At 50.8% G+C, this 22,756-nt stretch overlaps 2 protein-coding genes across 3 annotated transcripts in view; both read left to right on the top strand.

The window, feature by feature from the left end:
* The window catches only part of LOC103174418, a 48,827-nt gene that overhangs the window by 5,707 nt on the left and 20,364 nt on the right, over positions 1 to 22,756 (top strand). Inside the window, exons 1-3 of one of the 2 annotated variants that reach the window (XM_042336235.1) lie at positions 15,737 to 15,905; positions 17,132 to 17,521; positions 19,067 to 19,450. In XM_042336235.1, the coding sequence (XP_042192169.1) occupies positions 15,854 to 15,905; positions 17,132 to 17,521; positions 19,067 to 19,450 (826 nt within the window). In that variant the 5' untranslated portion in view covers positions 15,737 to 15,853. Of the gene's footprint in view, positions 1 to 15,736; positions 15,906 to 17,131; positions 17,522 to 19,066; positions 19,451 to 22,756 lie in introns of those variants that run through there. The other variant, XM_042336231.1, reaches the window with a different exon arrangement.
* LOC121849394 (triple functional domain protein-like) lies at positions 5,767 to 8,573 on the top strand. Its single transcript, XM_042336279.1, has 3 exons — positions 5,767 to 5,818; positions 7,172 to 7,540; positions 8,299 to 8,573. The coding sequence occupies exons 1-3, from the start codon at positions 5,797 to 5,799 to the stop codon at positions 8,346 to 8,348; spliced, it is 441 nt and encodes a 146-aa protein (XP_042192213.1). The 5' UTR covers positions 5,767 to 5,796; the 3' UTR covers positions 8,349 to 8,573.

Below are 22,756 nucleotides of genomic sequence, written 5' to 3'. Positions count from 1 at the left end.
CCTTGACCAGGGCAGTTTCTGTGCTATGAGCAGCACGGAAACCTGACTGAAGGGGTTCAAAAAGAGAATGGGTGGAGAGGAAAGAGCGCAGTTGGGAGGCGACAACTCTTTCCAAGACCTTGGAGAGAAAGGGGAGGTTGGAGATGGGCCGGTAGCTTGATAGCTGCGACGCATCAAGGGAGGGTTTTTTCAGGGTGGGCGTGATGATGGCAGTTTTTAATGGAATGGGGACAGAGCCAGAGGAGAGGGACAGGTTTATGATGTCAGTGATGTGTGGGGCAAGAAAATGGAGCTGGGAGATAAGGAGTGGAGTGGGGATGGGGTCAAGGGAGCAGGTGGTTGGTTTTAGGGATAGGATGAGTTCAGTGACAGAGGGTGGGGAAACGGGTACGAAGGTGTGTAGGGGAGGATGGGTAGGAGTCGGAGTGTGGGAGGGAAGGGGTGGGTGGAAGTTGGAGGGGAAGTGACCGCGGAGCGGATTCCCTTGATCTTGGATTCAAGGAAATCCAGCATCTCCTCGCAGTGAAGGTTGGAGGAGATGACCTGCGCGGGGTGGCGGGGGGGACGGAGGAGTCGGGATGTGGTGGAAAACAGTAGCCTGGGGTTGTTCTTCGCCTCCAGGATTATCCTGGAGTAGAAGGACGACTTGGCCGAGGCTAGAGTGGAGCGGTAAATTTTGAGGAGGTCCAGCCAGATTTGTCGGTGGACCGTTAAGCCGGATTTGACAAAGGTGCGCTCAGCAGCCCGCACCTGGCATTTCAGTGAGCGGAGGTGGGTGGTGTACCAGGGGGAGGAGCGGGAGTAGGAGACAGTGCGGGAAGTGATGGGGGCAAGAGTATCGAGTGTGGAGGAGAGGATATTGTGGAGGAGGGAGAGAGGAGAAGAGGGGTCGGTGAGGGTTGAAGGCCAGAGGGAGAGGAGTTCAGAGGACTCCAAGGCATCGGTTAGGGATTGTGGGGGTAACTTCTTCCAAGGGCGGTAGAAGATGGTGGTGGGTCTGGTGGAGGTGGGGAGGGGGGTGGAGGTGGTGAAGGAGATGAAGTAGTGGTCGGAGATGGCCTTGTCGGTAATAGTGACATCCGAGACACTGAGGCCCCGGGTGATCACCAAATCGAGTGGGTGGCCGTGACTGTGAGTGGGGGAGTTTATGTGTAGGGAAAGGTTGAGTGAGGAGAGCAGGGAAGAGAAGTCTGTGGAGATGGAGCAGGAGGGGGTGAAGTGTAGGTTAAAGTCGCCCAGGATGATGAGGCGATCAGAGGAGAGGCAAAGAGATGTGAGGAGTGTTGAAATGTCAGAGATGAAGGTGGGAGAGGTTTTAGGGGGCCGGTAGAGGAGGAGGATTTTAAGGGAGAGGAATGAGGGGTGGGAGAGGGTGAGGTGCTCGAAGGAGGGGAAAGAGCCAGAGGAGTAGGGGGATAGGGCAAGTGGTGTCCTTGAGATAAGGGCAACACCACCGCCACGGCGGTTGGGGCGGGGGATGTGGTGGGAGGTGTAGCCGGGTGGCGTGGCCTCCGTGAGGGGGAAGGTGTCGCCTGGGGTGAGCCACGTTTCTGTCAAGGCCATGATATCAACGTTCTCATCAAGGATGAGATCGTTGATGACCAGGGCCTTGTTGCAGAGGGAGCGGACATTTTGCAGTCCGATGTGGAGGGAGCGGTTGACAGAAGGGTGTGTGGGAGGGGAGGGGGTCCAGGTTGTGAGGCAGGGGTGGGGGGAATGGGGATGAGGGAGGAGAGGTTGACTCCCCGGGTCTGTGTCCGGGGTGGCTGGCGAGAGTGGTGGGGAATGGGGCAGTCGGTGTGGCTGCTGCTGGACAGCCAACGCCGAGTGCCGCGGTGAGCCCGGCGGAGGATTCCCAGACTGGAACAGAGGGAGGTTGTGGGAGGGTCAAGTGGGGATAGAAGACGAGAGGGACGGAGAGAGAGGAGGAGAGAGCGGGAGAGATGGAGAGGGGGGAGGGTTTGGGGGGAGAGAGGAGGGGGGCGGGAGGGAGGGGGTGAGGGGGCTCGGGTCAAAGCGGCAGCCATAGTGCGCACGCGGGGACCGGGAGCGAGCGGTCAGGTGGATGGCATTATCCCGCAGATTGGGGCATCGAACCCAACAGGACCATAGTGGGGGGGGGGGGGGGGGGGCGGGTTTTTTTTTTTTTTTTTTTTTTTTTTTTTTTTTTTTGTTTTTTGTGCGCGCGCACTCACCTGAAAACTAATCTATGACGTCGCAGTTCCCCCGCTCCGCCCCCACACCTCCCTCCACTGCCTAGCTGCACTCGCTCCGGCGTCGAGTTTAAGTACCTGGGTCAGTAGGCCCAGGCTCCTCCCCGCGCTGTCCTGCTGCCGCTCCCCGACTGGCTGCACTCGCTCCGGCGTCGAGTTTAAGTACCTGGGTCAGTAGGCCCAGGCTCCTCCCCGCGCTGTCCTGCTGCCGCTCCCCGACTGGCTGCACTCGCTCCGGCGTCGAGTTTAAGTACCTGGGTCAGTAGGCCCAGGCTCCTCCCCGCGCTGTCCTGCTGCCGCTCCCCGACTGGCTGCACTCGCTCCGGCGTCGAGTTTAAGTACCTGGGTCAGTAGGCCCAGGCTCCTCCCCGCGCTGTCCTGCTGCCGCTCCCCGACTGGCTGCACTCGCTCCGGCGTCGAGTTTAAGTACCTGGGTCAGTAGGCCCAGGCTCCTCCCCGCGCTGTCCTGCTGCCGCTCCCCGACTGGCTGCACTCGCTCCGGCGTCGAGTTTAAGTACCTGGGTCAGTAGGCCCAGGCTCCTCCCCGCGCTGTCCTGCTGCCGCTCCCCGACTGGCTGCACTCGCTCCGGCGTCGAGTTTAAGTACCTGGGTCAGTAGGCCCAGGCTCCTCCCCGCGCTGTCCTGCTGCCGCTCCCCGACTGGCTGCACTCGCTCCGGCGTCGAGTTTAAGTACCTGGGTCAGTAGGCCCAGGCTCCTCCCCGCGCTGTCCTGCTGCCGCTCCCCGACTGGCTGCACTCGCTCCGGCGTCGAGTTTAAGTACCTGGGTCAGTAGGCCCAGGCTCCTCCCCGCGCTGTCCTGCTGCCGCTCCCCGACTGGCTGCACTCGCTCCGGCGTCGAGTTTAAGTACCTGGGTCAGTAGGCCCAGGCTCCTCCCCGCGCTGTCCTGCTGCCGCTCCCCGACTGGCTGCACTCGCTCCGGCGTCGAGTTTAAGTACCTGGGTCAGTAGGCCCAGGCTCCTCCCCGCGCTGTCCTGCTGCCGCTCCCCGACTGGCTGCACTCGCTCCGGCGTCGAGTTTAAGTACCTGGGTCAGTAGGCCCAGGCTCCTCCCCGCGCTGTCCTGCTGCCGCTCCCCGACTGGCTGCACTCGCTCCGGCGTCGAGTTTAAGTACCTGGGTCAGTAGGCCCAGGCTCCTCCCCGCGCTGTCCTGCTGCCGCTCCCCGACTGGCTGCACTCGCTCCGGCGTCGAGTTTAAGTACCTGGGTCAGTAGGCCCAGGCTCCTCCCCGCGCTGTCCTGCTGCCGCTCCCCGACATCGCAGTGAATCTAAGCTGCAACTTTTCCATCACTTTTATATCCTTCTTACAGTGGGGATCCCAATACTATCCACATTACTCCCCGCTGTGACCTAACCAAGCTCTTGTACAAGCTCAGTGTTACCTGTTTGCTTTTATGTTGTGTTCTGGTTCACATTACACCATGTGTGTCCTCACAGGGCTCAGTGAGAATGGCTGGACGATGGAGACCCCCGATACAGTGACCGGCAGGTTAGGGTCACCGGTCACCGTGTACTGCAAGTTCACTCCCCCTCACCCCAGATACACAGGGAACATCACCATCATGTGGAAGGGAGACTGGACTGGTCCTGCGCATTTTAATTATACAAATTATGGGCCGGATTCACAGGGAAAGTATCAAAATGTTATTGATGTAAACGAGGGAGAGCGATATCGAGTGATTGGGAACCCGAGAAGGAACGACGCCACAATAGAGATAAACCAACTGAGGAGAGAGGACAATAATAAGCTGTTGTCCTGTTGTGTGGAGCTCCAGGGTGAGGACGGAAAGTTTGAAACTGGGCCCAGAACACGTCTGATTGTTACAGGTGAGGAACGATGGGAAGTCCCCTGAGCACCTGGAGGCTGAGGCGGCCTCACTGTGGGGTTGTCTATTTGCCGAGGCCCCTCACATGAGGACCAGCAGCTGGTGATCAGTAAGCCTGGGACGTGGCAATGGATCTCGAGAACATCAAGGTGGCTGGCAGGTCAGAAACTGCCCTGTAAGATTCTCCCACCACAAAAAAGCCGGTGTAAAGCAGGGACTGGCTCCACAGTGACATACCAGGCCACAGGACGTCGGGCAGGAGTCAACCCTCTGTGGGGGTCTCTAGTCTGGTTCCTGAGCCAGGCGGTCGCAGTACTCCAGGGCACTGCTGATTTGGCATCAGCCTCATTGGCAGACCAGTCACTGGGCGCGACCATTCCCACTCAGCTCAATAACACCACAGATCTACACAAGCAGCAGGAAGCTTGCCACACAGTGCCGTCACTGGCCAACTGTGCTGTGGAGTCCTGTAGTGTAGTGGTTAGAGCACTCGCCTCACAAGCGAGAGGACTTGGGTTTGATTCCTGGGCAGGAAGAAACCTTGAGCAAGTTTCCTTGCTATATACGCCTCTGTTTACCTCGCAGTAAGTAGGAAGCCGGTAGTTTAGTCGATTGGTGGATCACCTCTGGGGGCAAAATCTCTCCAAAAATAATTTTTTAAAAATTTGCTCTCTCAATCCATGACGGTTGTTGGATCGCTGCTGGCACAATTGACTGGTGTATTTCTCCCACAAGTTATACAGTCAATTCACTGGACAGTATATTTGGTGAAGCGCTTTGAGATGTCTCAATAGCGAGATATCAAATCCAGGTATTATTATGATTATTATTATGCTGCTTTTGCTGGTTGAACTCCAAATTGCCCCAAACATAATACTCTCTGAATTACATACTCAGAGTGGATATATATGTGGAAGTCTCTCTCTGGTTTAGATACTCTTAACAATGGTGACAGATATCTGTATGTATCAGGAAACCGACTGCCCCAAAACATGAGGAGGGATTTTCTTTACACCACCAAACCTCCATCTGAATTAGGTTGTTCAACAACAACAATAACGTGCATTTATACAGCACTCCTCATGCAGGGCAGAATCCTGGAGCTTCATACCATTGGGGGTCCTCATCTGAGTAAATTCGCTGCAAAACAGTCACTACACTTGCCAGTAATTATTTTATTGGACCTAAAAAAATCCCAGGTTTTGTGTGTGAGACCTTGTGCTGCCCACAGGCTCATAGAGGGTGAGTGAGGAGCACAGGCCTGAGGGAGATGGTGCCATGAAGACCAGGTAACATATCCAGGATTTCACAGTGTGTAACATGTACTCTGTCACACTGACTGCTCTGCACTATTCCAATCCTGTTCCTGTCTCAGGTCATGAAGAGAAGCTCCGGTCAGTGACTGGTACCAAGGGAGGTGATGCCACACTGCCCTGCTCCTTCACCATCCCCAACACATACCAGATTCGTGCCACAGCCACAGTGCTTTGGAGGAGAGGGAGGCCACATGGGCAGCTGGTGTTTAATTACACTCTTGGCCTCACCGCCCACACCAACTCCAGGGAGTCAGAGACAGTGAATGAAGGAAATCGCTACAAGCTGGTCAGGAATGTGGGAGATGGAGACGCTTCCCTGAAGATCAGGGGCCTGGAGTTAAACGACACCGGACGGTATTTCTGTCACGTACACGTCATGTTTATAAAGGAAACGTACCAACAGGACCAGGTGACACAGAACATGTCACGGCTGCAGGTTGTTGGTAAGAGATCTCTTGTCTCTGTGGGACATGGAAAGGGGTGAATGAACAGGTCATCAGTGACGCAATGTTACAGACGAGGTTTGTCTCATTCCTTACCCTGTTCCTCATGTGTTAATTAGCACAAGGAACATGGTTTCAAAAGGAGGAGACTTTAGTTTGTTACTGGGGACAGGGTTTCTTCCCACCTGTCTCCTGTTAACCCTACAAGCTAAAGCCCAGGGTGATCCTCGCTGGACAAGCAGCGGGAAGCTTCCCAACGATAAATAATGTGTTTTTCATAAGTCCAGGATTGGTCTGAATGAAGAAGGTCCATCTGGTCTTATCCTTACAGAACACCACCCCCCCCTCCCCCAATCACAGTATCAACTGCTTTTTAAATGAGTCCCAGTGTCCTGGCCTCAGCCACCCTTCCTGGCCACCTGTTCCAATCCCTGATTACCCTCCGAGTAAAGCAAATCTTAAACACATGACCAGGTCCATCAGTGTCGGAACAAGACAGACTGGTTACCATCCCAGACACTGCACTGCCATCAGAACAGCAATATTTAGTTTCCCAACAGCACACGGTGTAGAAGTTACTGATTTTCTTCACGGATTTGATAAGAAATACGTCATTGCTCTCAGATACGTAACGAGGGCACAGGGTCAGGGTTGTGATGGGCAAAATAAGAACAGATACCCGGAAGTATTTCTTTGTCCAGAAGGTAATTAATGACAGGAAGTTACCAGGAAGGGTGGTTGAGGCCGGACACTGGGGCTTATTACAGAAAGAGGTCGATGCTGTAACATCGACAGTGGGGTTGGGGGGGAATTGGGAACTTTGAGGTCAAATGGGCTGAAGCATTTTCTTCACACAAAACTCTCTTGAGATTTTATCAATTACATTGATACAATTGATACAAAATACATTTGCATCGCGTCTTTCCCAACAAAAAGACGTCCTGAGGCCCTGAGACTCGAATAGACTCGAATATTAAAAAAATATTTTGTAAAGTGGTTGTAGCGGAACACTATGAACAACATGTACAAGAAAAGAGAAGGGATTAGAGTAGAGAGCTCCAGTGGGGGAGTGAGCACCAGCACAGACAAGATGAGGAGAGAGCAGGTAATGGGGTTAGAGTAGAGAGCTCCAGTGGGGGAGTGAGCACCAGCACAGACACGATGGGGAGAGAGCAGGGAATGTGGTTAGAGTAGAGAGCTCCAGTGGGGAGTGAGCACCAGCACAGACACGATGGGGAGAGAGCAGTGAATGGGGTTAGAGTAGAGAGCTCCAATGGGGGAGTGAGCACCAGCACAGACACGATGGGGACAGTTGTTTGGTTTGAATATCTCTGTGTTTCTTTATACCTGAAGCTCCGGCCGTCATCCTGAGTCTGTCCCTCGTGGCCGGAGGTGACATTGTGTGCTCGGCTGAGGGGGAACCACCGGCCAACATCACATGGATCGACCCCGAGCATAACACGCTGCCCATTAACACCAACCACACGCCAGTCACACATGTACCGGACAAGCATCTAACCGTGGGGGAGATCCGGGGCCCGAGGCTGAGGGGAACTTACCGCTGTGTAGCTGAGAACACACAGGGCAGAGACGCCCGAGACATCCTCGCACCTGGACCACAGAGTGATGGCAGCTTCATCACTGTGATGCTGTGGCTGATGCCAGCAGCTAAATGTCTCTTTCTGTTGGTGATCGGGATCGTTCTCCTCTGTAAAACACAAGGTTTGTCAATCCTTTGCTGTTTGTATCTTAAATACAAAACCACTGAACACCACTCCAGTGGTTATAATACATAACACAACACAATACACAGTCACTATTTTACAGTAAAATCTCCTGAAACACTTTGAGATATCTTGAAATCATGATAAGGCGTTGTATCAAATGCAAGAATTATTATTATTCCAAAACAAGCACAGTCACTACACTTCACAGTAACAAACATCCTGTGAAGAGTATTCAGATGTTTAACCATGTGATGATGCGCTGCATCCAATGGAAGTATTATTATAACTAATGTGCTTTGTCAGATGTAGTGACTGTGTTTCTGTCAGCAAACGCTGCAGCCAGTCAGTGCGCAGCAAAGTCCCCCACACCCAGCAGTGATGTGGGCGACCAATTCATCTGGAGGATTGCTGGCCAGGACCCTCGGAGAAATCCCACCTTGAGACCTACATAAATATGGGGAAGGTCTCGTCTCCTCATAGCCCACTCCTCTGGCTGCCCCTTTTGCTTGGCATCCAACCTTGCCACGATAAAGAGCTCTGAGACGCTGTCCTGTGTCCTGTGTGAATACAAGTTGTTGTTGGATTTACCCCTAGTCTGGACCATCCGATATTTGAGGGCAAAACATCTCAAGGGCTGAGATGAGGTGGAATTTTGCGATTCTGTTGAGCCTTTGAGAACATGGGAACCCGTGACTCCCAATAACAGTGTTTGTTTGGCTGAAACATGATCTCATTCTTTTTCTTCACTCATAGATTCAAGGCGTCTCCATCCTGAGGCCAAGAAAAGAAGGAGCTCTGTATAGTTCCCGCTCTCTCACCTGTGCCTGTCTCCAGTGGCCATGAAAGTGTCTCGTACAAGATCACAAGAGCTTGAAGTCAGGCAGAGCTTCTGATGATCGAGACCTTTTGGCCTATAAGTTCTCATCCTTGCAGTAAACGCCAGCCTGCAGTCCTCCCATTATAGCATTGAGCTGCTTCGACGACGTTCACAGTCACCTCCTCTGTCCCCCCGGCTTGGCATCAGGCTACGCCACTGTGAAGCATTCTGCTTCTGACGCTGCCCCATGTGAAGGGCGCTGCATAAATGCACGTTGTTGCTGTTAGGTTGAAGGTTATGACCTCCAGCAGCCACTCATGTCAAAGCCTTCCATGTTCTAAATAGCTGTGTTTGAAAAGATGACTTCTTACCTCTGTTCCAATCGCTGCAGTGAGAATCCTGATCTCACCGTTCTTCTCACCACTGTGAAACGCTCAGTGTATTCAGGGGTTGTGTTCATCCCGTGCCTTCAACTTCACACATCTCATCAACTCCTCGCGGCTTCCTGGAATCTCATCCTTTCCAATGGGTTTGGACTGGATGATTAGCAGGCGGTTGGAACCTCCACTGCTCGGAGAAACCTCCAACCTTGAAGAACATCGTTGATTCCAAGACATTGAATGGGACTCTCTCATGAACTCCTTTTGCTACTAAACCTGTGCTCCTTAGTAAATATTCTGTTTTCCAAATGACTGAATAAAATACTTGTGAAGGTATCACTCAGTCGTGTGGGTTAGTGTGTCTGCAGGCGGGTGAATCTGTGAGACAATAATCGAGTCCTGTAGCTTAGTGGTCCTGTAGCTTTGAGCTCTGGCCTCGCAAGTGAGAGGATCTGGGTTCAATTCCCGGACAGGGTGAAATGATCGGTAGTTTCCTGACTTCACACGCCTCTGTTTAAGTTGATCGCTTTTCCGGAAGGTAATAATCCCTTAAAAAAAGTTGTTCACTCAATCCACGACTGGCACTGATGTGTTTAATTCGCTGCCGCATTTTGCCGACAACATATAGAGGCAATGCACCTGACAGTATATTCTGTGAAGCGATTTCAGACGTCTCAAAGACGTGATAATGCGCTATATCCAGGGAAGGATTATTACAATACAAAATGACAATACAACATTAGATTGTATAGCGCTGTACGTTTCCTCCACGTGCCTTTGTTTACCTATCAGACAGTGGGAAATAAACAGGTTAGTCGATCGCTTTCAGTGTAATACTCTTCAAAGAAATTGTTTTTAAAGTAATTTGGTCACTTTGTTTGTGGGACACTGCTGTATGCAATTAGCAGCTACATTTCTCCTTAAAAATACACAGTCAATGCATTTTACAGTATACTCTGTGAAGCGCTATGAGACGTCTCAAAGATGTGACAACGCATTGTATCAATTGCAAGATTTATTACAAAGAAAATGACAATACAACTTTAGATTTGTATAGCGCCGTTCACATTGGGAGGATATCCCAAGAGGTTGGACAGTCAGGCATTTAGATCCGTGCAGGAGAGTTGTTGGGATCAGGGATGGCGGAGGGCAAGGAGGGTCGGAGTGACAAACTGACAAATGACGCTCTGTCTATCTGGGACCAGGGCTCCCTCTGTCTACTCGTCCTCCTTGACCTCTCTGCTGCCTTCGACACCATCGACCATTCTATCCTCATCCACTGCCTCTCCTCTCACCTCAACGTTCATGGCTCTGTCCTTGACTGGTTCAGATCGTACCTCTCACACCGCCTCCACTTCATCTCCACAAACGGCTTCTCCTCTGGGATCCCCACCGTCTCGTGCAGTGTTTCTCAGGGCTCTGTCCTTGGTTCCCTCCTCTTCAATATCTATATGCCCCCTCTCGGTGACATCATCCGCAGACATGGGGTCAACTTCCACACGTATGCAGATGACACCCAACTGAACCTCTCTGCCTCCACCCTGAACTCCAGGACCACTGCTGTCCTGACAGAATGTCTGTCAGACATCAAGTCCTGGATGAGAGCGAACTTCCTTCAGTTGAACGTCAACAAGACCGAGGCTCTCCCGATTGGCTCCCGTCAGCACCTCCTCACCTCAGGCGCTGACAGCACCACCATCCATGGTTGCACACTCCACCTCACTGAGCAGCACGGAACCTTGGGGTCTTGTTTGAGCCAAACTTTCCTTTCTACCCCACATATGCATCACGACCCGCTCTGGCTTCCCACCTCTGCAACATCGCCCGGCTCCGCCACTGTCTCACCCCGCAGGCCGCTTTCATTACATCGTGGCTTGGCTTTGCAAACCCATTGCTTCTCGGCCTCCCCAACTCCTCCCTCCATAAGCCGCAGATCATCCAGAACTCTGCAGCCTGTATCCTCTCCCGCACTAATCTCCATGATCTTATCCTCGCCTAACACCACTGGCTTCCCATCACCCAGAGGATACAGTTCAAGACCCCGGTCCTCACATTCAAAACCCTCCATGGTCTTGCTCCCCCCACCTCTGTGACTTTCTAACCACCTACCATCCTGCTCACTCCCTCTGTTCAGTGGGCTCTGCCCTGCATCATGTTCCCCGCCTCACTTGCGCTACTATTGGCAGGCGGGACATCTTCCACTCTGACCCCATCCACTGGAACTCCATCCCGCAGTCCCTCCGCATCGCCCCCTCCCTTGCCAACTTCAAGACCCAACTCAAGACCCCCCCCTTCGACATTTCTTTTGATCTCCCTGCTTCCCCCACTGCCCTCCACACTCCCCGACCCCAACCCCCAGTTCGGGTCCGTAACTCTGTCTGTCCAGCAATTTGGGACGTCCTCACGACGTGAAAGGTGCTTTACAAATGTAATTTTGTTGTTGTGCTGTTGCTGTAGGAGAGTTCCCGAAGGCAATGTCGAAGCAGCGGATCTTGAGACGTACCTGGAAAGAGGCGAGGGTGGGAGCGCAGTGGAGGGACTGTTGGGTAGAGTTCCAAAGGGTGGGGACGGAGAGGCTGAATGCCCACTCCTGATGGTGGGCAGGAGGGCAGACCTGGTGTGGGCCGAAGCCTGCTGTGTGGAGGGAGTGCGCAAATTGATATGGGGTTAGCAGGTCACAGAGGTAGGAAAGAGCGAGGCCGTGGGGGCCCTGAAGGCAAAGATGAGGATTTTGAACTCTATCCTCTGCGGGAAGTGGAGCCAGTGACGCCGGGCGAGGGTGGGGGTGACAGGGTCACAGCGCCAGGTGCAGGAGAGGACATGAGCTGCAGAGCTCTCAAGGCCTCCACCATGTACAGACATACAGAGAGACACTCACACACACACAGTGAGAGACCAACACAGAGAGAGACTAACATACACTCACGTCATAGCGAGAGACATATTCACTCACAGACACAAAGAGAGCGAAAGACACACACAGTCACTCACACAGAGAGTGACGCAAACACAGACACAGAGAGAGACACACACACAGACACATAGAGAAAGATGAACACATTCATTCACACACACAGAGACACAATCATAGACACACAGAGAGCTGCCGTATAGAGCCCCAGTAAAGAGCGATCACCAGCACAGACAGCAGAGGGGGGGAAGGCTTCTGTGCTGTAAACCAACAAATCACATGGACAGCGGCTCCACTTCTCTGACCTTAACATAACGCAGGAAGTCAGTTTGGCTCAGTCAGTCACACTCTCACCTCTGGGTCTAAAGCCTGGGTTCGTGCCCATGTCGGGATTGTGCTCAGAGTCCAGGCTGATGCTCCAGCCCAGGGGGAGCTGTACATCCTCAGAGTTGCCGTCCTTCAGACGAGACGTTAAACCAAGAACCTGTTTAACTGACATTAAAGATCCTTCGACACTGATGGAAAAGAGAAGCGAGTTCCTCCCGGCTTCCTGCGCGACGATCAACCAGATTAATGGTTCACAAAAACAGTTAACACAGTTGGAAACAAAGAGGTTTGTCTGTTTCAAGAACAAATTAGACTTCTGCTAGAAAAATAATATCTTGGGCTACACTGGGACATGACACGTCAAGCGACTGCCAGGATGGTGGAAGGCAAACAAGATGGACCTTTGTCTTCATCAGCAAATTCTTGTGTTCCCATGTAAACGCTGCGAATATAAAAAGGGTGTGAAATGTAATAGAGGATTAAAAGTCACCCAGTTACTGTGACAGGGGGTGAGGGCGGGTTAGTGTTGGGGAGAAACATGACGGAGCATCAGAACAAAGCGGATGTGTGGGGTGGAGCTCTGGTGGTGACCACAGAACGAGAGGAGGAAGGAAAGAGAAGGGTGACCAGCTGTGCCAGTGCGAGGCAGACGTGTGCGGGGAAGGAGTGTGTCCTGAGTGAGGGACGATGATGCTGGGAGCTGTGCTCTGTACCCTGGTCCTGTCAGCCTCTGCCTCCCGTACGTACTTTCCAATCAGAAACCTGACTGGCTTTAATTACTGCCGAAGCCTGCTGTGCTGAGGGATTGGGCAAGTTGATATGGGGTTAGTAGTCACAGACGTAGGAAGGAGTGAGGCCGTGGAGGGCCCTGAAGGCAAGGACGAGGATTTTGAACTCTATCTTCTGGGGCATGTAGAGCCAGTGAAGCCGGGTGAGCATTGGGGTGATAGGATCACAGCGCCAGGTACAGGAAGGGACACGAACTACGGAATTCTGGATGATCAGCAGTTTGTGGAGTGAAAAGTTGGGGAGGCCATCAAGCAGGGAGTTGGCATAGTAAAGCCTAGATGAAATAAATGGATGATGAAGATTTCGGCGACCTGAAGGGATGAGACAGTGGCGGAGTGGGGATGTTGAGGAGATGCGGAGAGCAGAGTGTGTCATGTCTCGGATGTGGGGCAGAGAGTACAGATGAGGGTCAAACAAAATGCCAAGGTTCCAGACTGTCTCAGTGAGGTGGAGTGTATATTCTTGGATGAAGATGCTGTCAGTGCCTGAGGTGTGGAGTCGCTGACGGGAGCCAATCAGGTGGGCCTCAGTCTCGTTGACGTTCAACTGTAGTTAGCTCTCATCCAAGACTTGATGTTGAGGGGATGGAGGGACTGGACAACGAGGAGCGATTAGATAAACTGGGCATGTTCACACGGGAGGAGAGAAGGTTGAGGGCGATATGATTACTGTTCTTTAAGATTCTGAAGGAAATAGATAATGTAGATCATGACAAGCTGTTTTATTTTGTACTGCACAATGGAAACAGTGGACTAAGACTGAAGGGGGTAAATTCAGAACAATTCTGTGGAAACACTATTTAAGTGACAGAATAGTAAACTAATGAAAAGCCTCCCTAGGGACACAGTGGAAACAGAAAATGTCATTAAAAAAAAAGATGCATTTCTGCTAGAAAATAATATCTCAGGATACAGTGTGTAGTTTGGGACATGATATGCCAAGGCACTGCCAGGATGGTGGAAGGCGAAGACCCCTTGGTCTTCTTTCGCCTAACAAATCTTTATGTTCTTATGATGTTTGACAGACATTCTGTCAGGATAGCATTGGTCCTGGATTCAAAGGTAGAGGCAAGGGTGGAGGCAGCGAGAAAGACCATAAGACCATAAGATGTAGAAGTAGGAGTAAGCCATTCAGCCCCTTGAGCCTGCTCCGCCATTTAATAAGATCATGGCTGATCTTCTAACTTAATTCCATTTACCCGCCCTATCCCCATATCCCTTAATTCCTCTATCCTCTAGATATCTATCAACCTCAGTCTTGAATATGTTCAAGGTCTGAGCATCCACAGCATTCACAGTTTACTCAATCTCTCCTCATAGGCCAATCCCCTCATCCCAGGAACCAATCTAGTGAATCTACGTTGTACAATTCTGTACCCCCTCTAAGGCGAGTATGTCCTTTTTAACACTACCTAGTCTCTCCGCCTCTAGAAAATAATCCGCTTTTCTATTTTTACCAACTAGGTAATAACTTCACACTTCCCCATATTATACTCCATCTGCCACATTCTTGCCCATTCACCTCGCCTGTCTATTTTCCTTTGCATTCTTCATTTGTCATCCTCACAGCTTACTCTCCCAACTAGCTTTGTATCGTCCGCGAATTTAGATAGGTTAAGTTCTATTTCCTCAGGTAAATCATTGATATAGACTGTAAATAACTGAGGCCCAAGCACTGATCCTTGTGGCACCCCACTAGTCACATCCTGCCAATCTGCGAAGGAACTGTTGAACATTACTCTCTGTTTTCTTCCTGTTAGCCACTCTCCAATCCATGCTAATATATTTCCTTCAATCCCATGGGTTGTAATCTTATGCAAAAGTGTTATATTTGGCATCTTGTCGAATGCCTTCAGGAAATCCGAATACACCACATCTGCTGGTTTCCCCTCTATGTAATCTGCCAGTTACATCCTCAAAAAACTCTAAAAGATTTGTTAAACATGATTTCCCTTTCGCAAAGCCATGTTGACTCTGCCTAATCATGTTACGATTTTCTAAGTACCAACAACGCCGTCCCTAATTAAGGACCCAATTGCCTGACATTAAAGATCCCTCAACATTAATGGAAAAGAGAAGCTAGAGCCCCAGTAAAGAGCGATCACCAGCACAGACAGCAGAGGGGGGGAAGGCTTCTGTGCTGTAAACCAACAAATCACATGGACAGCAGCTCCACTTCTCTGACCTTAACATAACGCAGGAAGTCAGTTTGGCTCAGTCAGTCACACTCTCGCCTCTGGGTCTAAAGCCTGGGTTCGTGCCCATGTCGGGATTGTGCTCAGAGTCCAGGCTGATGCTCCAGCACAGGGGGAGCTGTACATCGTCAGAGTTGCCGTCCTTCAGATGAGACGTTAAACCAAGGACCTGTTTGCCTGACATTAAAGATCCATCGACACTGATGGAAAAGAGAAGCGAGTTCCTCCCGGCTTCCTGCGCGACAATCAACCAGATTAATGGTTCATTTACCTTCTGGCTGTTTTTGTGATATCGCTGTTTGCAAACTCGCTGCTGTGTTTGTCCATGAACACAGTCACGATCTGTTGAAAACCTTCAAGACTTTCTAACATTACAAATTCTGCATCAAATACAGAAATGGAAAGGTTATTAAAACATTTGATCGGTATTTCAGTGAGAGAGTAGGAAACTTATGGAAGGTTCCTGAGGAAGATGGTGGAAGCAAAGAGAGTTGTCTGTTTCAAGAACAAATTAGAGTTCTGCTAGAAAAATAATATCTTGGGATACACTGGGACATGACACGTCAAGCGACTGCCAGGATGGTGGAAGGCAAACAAGATGGACCTTTGTCTTCATCAGCAAATTCTTGTGTTCCCATGTAAACGCTGCGAATATAAAAAGGGTGTGAAATGTAATAGAGCATTAAAAGTCACCCAGTTACTGTGACAGGGGGTGAGGGCGGGTTAGTGTTGGGGAGAAACATGACGGAGCATCAGAACAAAGCGGATGTGGGGGTTGGAGCTCTGGTGTTGACCACAGAACGAGAGGAGGAAGGAAAGAGAAGGGTGACCAGCTGTGCCAGTGCGAGGCAGACGTGCGCGGGGAAGGAGTGTGTCCTGAGTGAGGGACGATGATGCTGGGAGCTGTGCTCTGTACCCTGGTCCTGTCAGCCTCTGCCTCCCGTACGTACTTTCCAATCAGAAACCTGACTGGCTTTAATTACTGCTTTACCTTTTACTGCAATAATTACAGTCATGTGATATCTCCTGCAAATAAGATTCCCGTCTCTAAACTGAACAGAACTGTGTTACTCACTGAGCCCCACAGTGTAAGTGTTTGCCTCACCCTTTGGAACTCCATCCCACAGTCCCTTCCCCTCACCCCTCTCTTGATGTCCTCCCGACATGAAAGGTATGATGGTATTTTTATAGCATGAAAACAGCCCCTCCGCCCGTTCATTCCATTTTGACAAGTTTTATTTTGTTCACATGACGCTGAGTCCCACCCTGTGTCTCGCTCACTCTCCCTCCCCCCAACACCATTTAATTTCCTCCTCTTCGAACATCAATTCCCTTTTATTGACTTGACTGTGGATTCCTGTAGCTCAGTGGTTAGAGCACTCGCCTCGCAGGCAAGAGACTTGGGTTCAATTAGCATAAGTTGGGCAATTTTCCTCTCACCACACGCTTCTGTTTACTTAGCAGTAAGTAGGAACCTGGTTGTTAGTTGATTGGTGGTTCACATTTTCGTGGGGAATAATTCCTTCAAAAAAAATTATAAATATGTTGTTCAATCCACGACTGTTGGTGAGACACAGCTGCGCAATTGGCTGCTGCGTTTCGCCCACAATATATACTGTCAATTCACTTTACAGTGTATTCTATGATGCACTTTGAGACATCTCGAAGATGTGATCAAACCTGTATGAACTGCAAGACTCATTATTATTATTGACGGACTTTGCCTCAACTCCGTCTGTGGCAGAGGATTCCACAATCCCATCCTCTCTGTGTAAAGTGAAGGTTTCTAACCCTCTCTTAGTTAATTTTTTGTGATTGTTTTAGATTTATTCCTCTTGTGACTGACTGGCTGATGAGAGGAAAATCTTTTGTGACTCTTTGAGGTTTAGCGACCGCTATCAGGTCACCCCTAACCTTCTCAGTTTGCTAAAAAAGCCCCAACCTTTCAAATCTCCTTTACAAACTTAAACCGCTAAACCCTGGGGACATCGCAGTGAATCTAAGCTGCAACTTTTCCATCACTTTTTTATCCTTCTTACAGTGGGGATCCCAATACTATCCACATTACTCCCCGCTGTGACCTAACCAAGCTCTTGTACAAGCTCAGTGTTACCTGTTTGCTTTTATGTTGTGTTCTGGTTCACATTACACCATGTGTGTCCTCACAGGGCTCAGTAGGAATGGCTGGACGATGGAGACCCCCGATACAGTGACCGGCAGGTTAGGGTCACCGGTCACTGTGTACTGCAAGTTCACTCCCCCTCACCCCAGATACACAGGGAACATCACCATCATGTGGAAGGCAGGAAGGACTGGTCCTGTGTATATTAAATATACAAATTATAGGCCGGATTCACAGGGAAAGTATCAAAATGTCATTGATGTAAACGAGGGAGAGCGATATCGAGTGATTGGGAACCCGAGGAGAAACGACGCTACAATAAAGATAAACCAACTGAGGGGAGAGGACAATAATAAGCTGTGGTCCTGTCGTGTGGAGCTCCAGGGTGGGGACGGAAAGTTTGAAACTGACCCCGGAGCACGTCTGATTGTTACAGGTGAGGAACGATGGGAAGTGGGAATGAGACGTGACGTTCCTCACTGGGGCCGGAGTCAGTGGGAAGTGTCCCGTCCCAGGACGGGCAATAGAGAGCCAGTGTTCCCTGTGATGGACGGTGTGTAGCAGGGAGCTGACAGGTGACAGTGAGTGAGCGGCTGCAGGAAGGGAGGGCTGTGCTGTACACTGACCTGTCACTGAGCACCTGGTGGCTGAGGCGGCCTCACTGTGGGGTTGTCTATTTGCCGAGGCCCCTCACATGAGGACCTGGATTCAGCAGCTGGTGATCAGTAAGCCTGGGACCTGGCAATGGATCTCGAGAACATCAAGGTGGCTGGCAGGTCACAAACTGCCCTGTAAGGTTCTCCCACCACAAAAAAGCCGGTGTAAAGCAGGGACTGGCTCCACAGTGACATACCAGGCCACAGGACGTCGGGCAGGAGTCAACCCTCTGTGGGGGTCTCTAGTCTGGTTCCTGAGCCAGGCGGTCGCAGTACTCCAGGGCACTGCTGATTTGGCATCAGCCTCATTGGCAGACCAGTCACTGGGCGCGACCATTCCCACTCAGCTCAATAACACCACAGATCTACACAAGCAGCAGGAAGCTTGCCACACAGTGCCGTCACTGGCCAACTGTGCTGTGGAGTCCTGTAGTGTAGTGGTTAGAGCACTCGCCTCACAAGCGAGAAGGCCTGAGTTCGATTCCCAGCAGTGTCAAACCTTGGGCAAGTTTCCTGACGCCACACACCTGATAATAATGCCTCAAGAGAAAAAGAAATTGGTCATTATCAATCCACGACTGTTTGTGGGACACTGCTGTGCGCACTTGGCTGCTGCATTTCACCCACAAATATACAGTCAATTCACTTTACAGCATATTCTGCTACACACCGTCCATCACAGGGAACAGAGACATCTAAAGACATGAAAAGCGCTGTATCAATAATAATTCTTATTATTATTATTAATATTATGCTGTTTTCGTTGGTTGAATTCCAAATTGCCCCAAACACATACTCTGGTGTCCCCAAGCCTTGCACTTGCCAACATGTGCATAATACTCTCTGAATTAGATACTCAGAGTGGATATATATGTAGTACTCACTCTCTGGTTTAGATACTCTTTACAATGGTGACATATTTCTGTATGTATCAGGCAATCGGCTGCCCCAACACATGAGGAGGGGTTTTCTCCTTCGGTCTTCACCAACAATCCTCAATCTGAATTGGCTTTTCATAAACTTTCAGGGTGCAGGGTAGAATCCTGGAGTCTTCATGACCATTGGGGGGTCCATCATCTGAGTAAATTCGCTGCAAAACAGTCACTACACTTGCCAGTAATTATTTTATTGGACCTAAAAAAATCCCAGGTTTTGTGTGTGAGACCTTGTGCTGCCCATAGGCTCATAGAGGGTGAGTGAGGAGCACAGGCCTGAGGGAGATGGTGCCATGAAGAGCAGGTAACATATCCAGGATTTCACAGTGTGTAACATGTACTCTGTCACACTGACTGCTCTGCACTATTCCAATCCTGTTCCTGTCTCAGGTCATGAAGAGAAGCTCCGGTCAGTGACTGGTACCAAGGGAGGTGATGCCACACTGCCCTGCTCCTTCACCATCCCCAACACATACCAGAATCGTGCCACAGTCACAGTGCTTTGGAGGAGAGGGAGGCCACATGGGCAGCTGGTGTTTAATTACACTCTTGGCCTCACCGCCCGCACCAACTCCGGGGAGTCAGAGACAGTGAATGAAGGAAATCGCTACAAGCTGGTCAGGAATGTGGGAGATGGAGACGCTTCCCTGAAGATCAGGGGCCTGGAGTTAAACGACACCGGCCGGTATTTCTGTCACGTACACGTCATGTTTATAATGGAAGGATCCCATCAGGACCAGGTGACACAGGACATGTCACGGCTGCAGGTTGTTGGTAAGAGATCTCTTGTCTCTGTGGGACACGGAAAGGGGTGAATGAACAGGTCATCAGTGACGCAATGTTACAGACGAGGTGTCTCATTCCTTACCCTGTTCCTCATGTGTTAATTAGCACAAGAAACATGGTATCAAAAGGAGGAGACTTTAGTTTGTTACTGGGGACAGGGTTTCTTCCCACTTGTCTCCTGTTAACCCTACAAGCTAAAGCCCAGGGTGATCCTCGCTGGACAAGCAGCGGGAAGCTTCCCAACGATAAATAATGTGTTTTTCACAAGATCCAGGATTGGTCTGAATGAAGAAGGTCCATCTGGTCTTATCCTTACAGAACACCACCCCCCCCCCCCCAATCACAGTATCAACTGCTTTTTAAATGAGTCCCAGTGTCCTGGCCTCAGCCACCCTTCCTGGCCACCTGTTCCAATCCCTGATTACCCTCCGAGTAAAGCAAAACTTAAACACACGACCAGGTCCATCGGTGTCAGAACAAGACAGACTGGTTACCATCCCAGACACCGCATACTATTAGAAGGCGATATTTAGCTTCCCAACAGCAGACAGTGTAGAACTGACTGATTTTCTTCACGGATTTGATAAGAAATACGTCATTGCTCTCAGGTACGTCAGGAGGGCACAGGGTCAGGGTTGTGAAGGTCAAAATAAGAACAGGAAGTATTTCTTTGCCCAGAGGGTAATTAATGGCTGGAAGCGGTTACCAGGAAGGGTGGTTGAGGCCGGACACTTTCTTCACACAAACCTCTCTTGTGCTCTTGTGGTTATCAAATGTCTGAAATACTAATTTTTTTTCACATTTGATCTTAGATATTTCTTATTAACAAATATCTAAAGAAACAAAATACAACAAAGTAAATTTGTATATTGTCTTTCATGTCAGGCCCAAAGCCCTGGAAAGTTGGTGTGTTGGACTCGAGCTGGGGGTCGGGATTGGGGAGCGTGAAGGGCAATGGGGGAAGGGTGTTGATCAAAAACACGGTTGAAGAGGAGGGTCTTGAGATGCGTCTTCAAAGAGGCAAGGCAGAGGTGATGTGGAGGCACTGCAGGATGGAGTTGCAGAGGGTGGGTGCAGAGTGGCTGAAGGCCGGCCCGTCATTGGTGGGGAGTGCAGGCGGGGGACGTGATGCAGGCTGGAGCCCGCTGAGCGGAGGGATTGAGGAGGTTGATAGTGTGTTAGGAGGTCACAGGGGTAGGGGGGAGCGAGGCCTTCAAGGGCTTTGAAAGGTGATGACTAGGATTTTGAACTGTATCCTCTGTGTGTTGGGAGGCCAGTGAAGTCGGGCCAGGATGGGGCTTAGAGGGTATGGTGTGGGAGAGGACATGAGCTGCAGAGTTCTGACTGTTCTGTAGACTATGGAGGGAGGAGGTGATGAGGTCGACAAACAAGGAGTTTGCAGTCAAGCCGGGATGCAATGAAAGCTGTATGAGGGTTTCAGTGGCTTGTGGTATGGGACAGTGGCGGTGCCGGGCGATATTGTGGATGCAGGGGAGGGCAGAGCAGGTCATGGCACAGATGTGGGACAGAAAGGCAGAAAGTTGAGGGTCAGCAAGACCCCAAGGATCCGTGCTGCTCAGTGAGGTGGAGTGTGCAACATGGACGGTAATGCTGTCAGCGCCTGAGGTGAGGAGTCGCTGACGGGAGCCAATCAGGAGAGCCTCGATCTTGTCGACGTTCAACTGTAGAAAGTTCGCTCTCATCCAGGACTTGATGTCTGACAGACATTGTGTCAGGAGAGTAGTGGGTCCTGGAGTCAAGGGTGGAGGCAGAGAGGAGAGTTGGGTGTCATCCACATACATGTGGAAGTTGACCCCATGTCTGCGGATGATGTCACCAAGAGGGAGCATATAGATATTGAAGAGGAGGGAACCAAGGACAGAGCCCTGAGGAACTCCGCACGAGACGGTGCGGGGCTAGAGGACAAAATGTTTTTGGAGATTAAGTGGAGGCATTGTGAGAGGTACGATATCAACTATTCAAGGACAGAACCGTGAAGGTTGAGGTGAGAGAAGAGGCGGCAGATGAGGATAGAATGGTCAACAGTGCCAAAGACAGCAGAGAGGTCAAGGAGAATGAGGAGGCAGAGGCAGCGCTCGTTGCCGATGAACAGAATGTCATTTGTCACTTTGACCAGGGCTGTTTCCATGCTGTGGGTGGCATGGAAACCTGATTGGAGGGGTTCGTGAAGGGAGTGGCTGGAAAGGAAAGACGAAGATAGGAAGCATCGACTCTTTCCAGGACTTTGGAGAGGAAAGGGAGGTTGGAGATAGGGCTGCAATTTGAGAACAGGAATGGGTCCACGGCAGGTATTGTTAAGGAGAGGAGTGATGATGAATGATATTAAAGGGGTGCGAATGGTACAAGTGGGCAGAGAGAGGTTTATGATGTCCGTGAGTAGACAGGCAAAGAGGGAGAGGGAGATTTTTTTCCAGAGGTGGTGGGTGATTGAAGTTGGTTGGATGGCGGTGGGGAGAGGGATTGAGGAGTTAAGGGAGATGAAGTGATGGTCCCAGATGGCTTTGTCGGTGATGGTGAGATACGAGACAAGACGACCCCAAGTGATCTCCAGGTTGAGGGGGTAACCGCGGAATTGGGTGGCAGAGTGGATGTGGAGGGAGATGTTGAGGGAGAAGATGAGGGAGGAGAAGTCAGCAGAGGTAGAGCAGGAGGGGGTGAAGTGAAGGTTGAAGTCCCAAGGCCCTGGGACCCGAATAGACTTGAATATTGGAAAAAGGAATTTTGTGTTTGAAAGGGAAGATTGTGAACAACATGAAAATCTACTGCAAAAGGGAAGGACTTAGAGTAGAGAGCTCCAGTGGGGGAGTGAGCACCAGCACAGACACGATGGGGACAGTGGTTTGGTTTGAATATCTCTGTGTTTCTTTATACCTGAAGCTCCGGCCGTTATCCTGAGTCTGTCCCTCGTGGCCGGAGGTGACATTGTGTGCTCGGCTGAGGGGGAACCACCGGCCAACATCACATGGATCGACCCTGAGAATAACACGCTGCCCATTAACACCAGCCACACGCCAGTCACACATGTACCGGACAAGCATCAAACCGTGGGGGAGATCCGGGGCCCGAGGCTGAGGGGAACTTACCACTGTGTAGCTGAGAACACACAGGGCAGAGACGCCCGAGACATCCTCGCACCTGGACCACAGAGCAATGGTGGTCAGACTGTATATATCGTGGTATCCATTGTGGTGCTGCTCGTTCTGGTGACTGCCATCATTATCTGGCGGGTAAAGAGAGGTAGGTGTTTACAGACAAAGGTAATGTTTATTCCAA

The sequence above is a fragment of the Callorhinchus milii genome, unplaced genomic scaffold, assembly GCF_018977255.1.
Source record: "Callorhinchus milii isolate IMCB2004 unplaced genomic scaffold, IMCB_Cmil_1.0 Scaffold1, whole genome shotgun sequence".
Taxonomy (NCBI): domain Eukaryota; kingdom Metazoa; phylum Chordata; class Chondrichthyes; order Chimaeriformes; family Callorhinchidae; genus Callorhinchus; species Callorhinchus milii.
The sequence above is the reverse complement of the archived record's forward strand: the minus strand, read 5'-3'. Positions and strand labels throughout refer to the sequence as shown.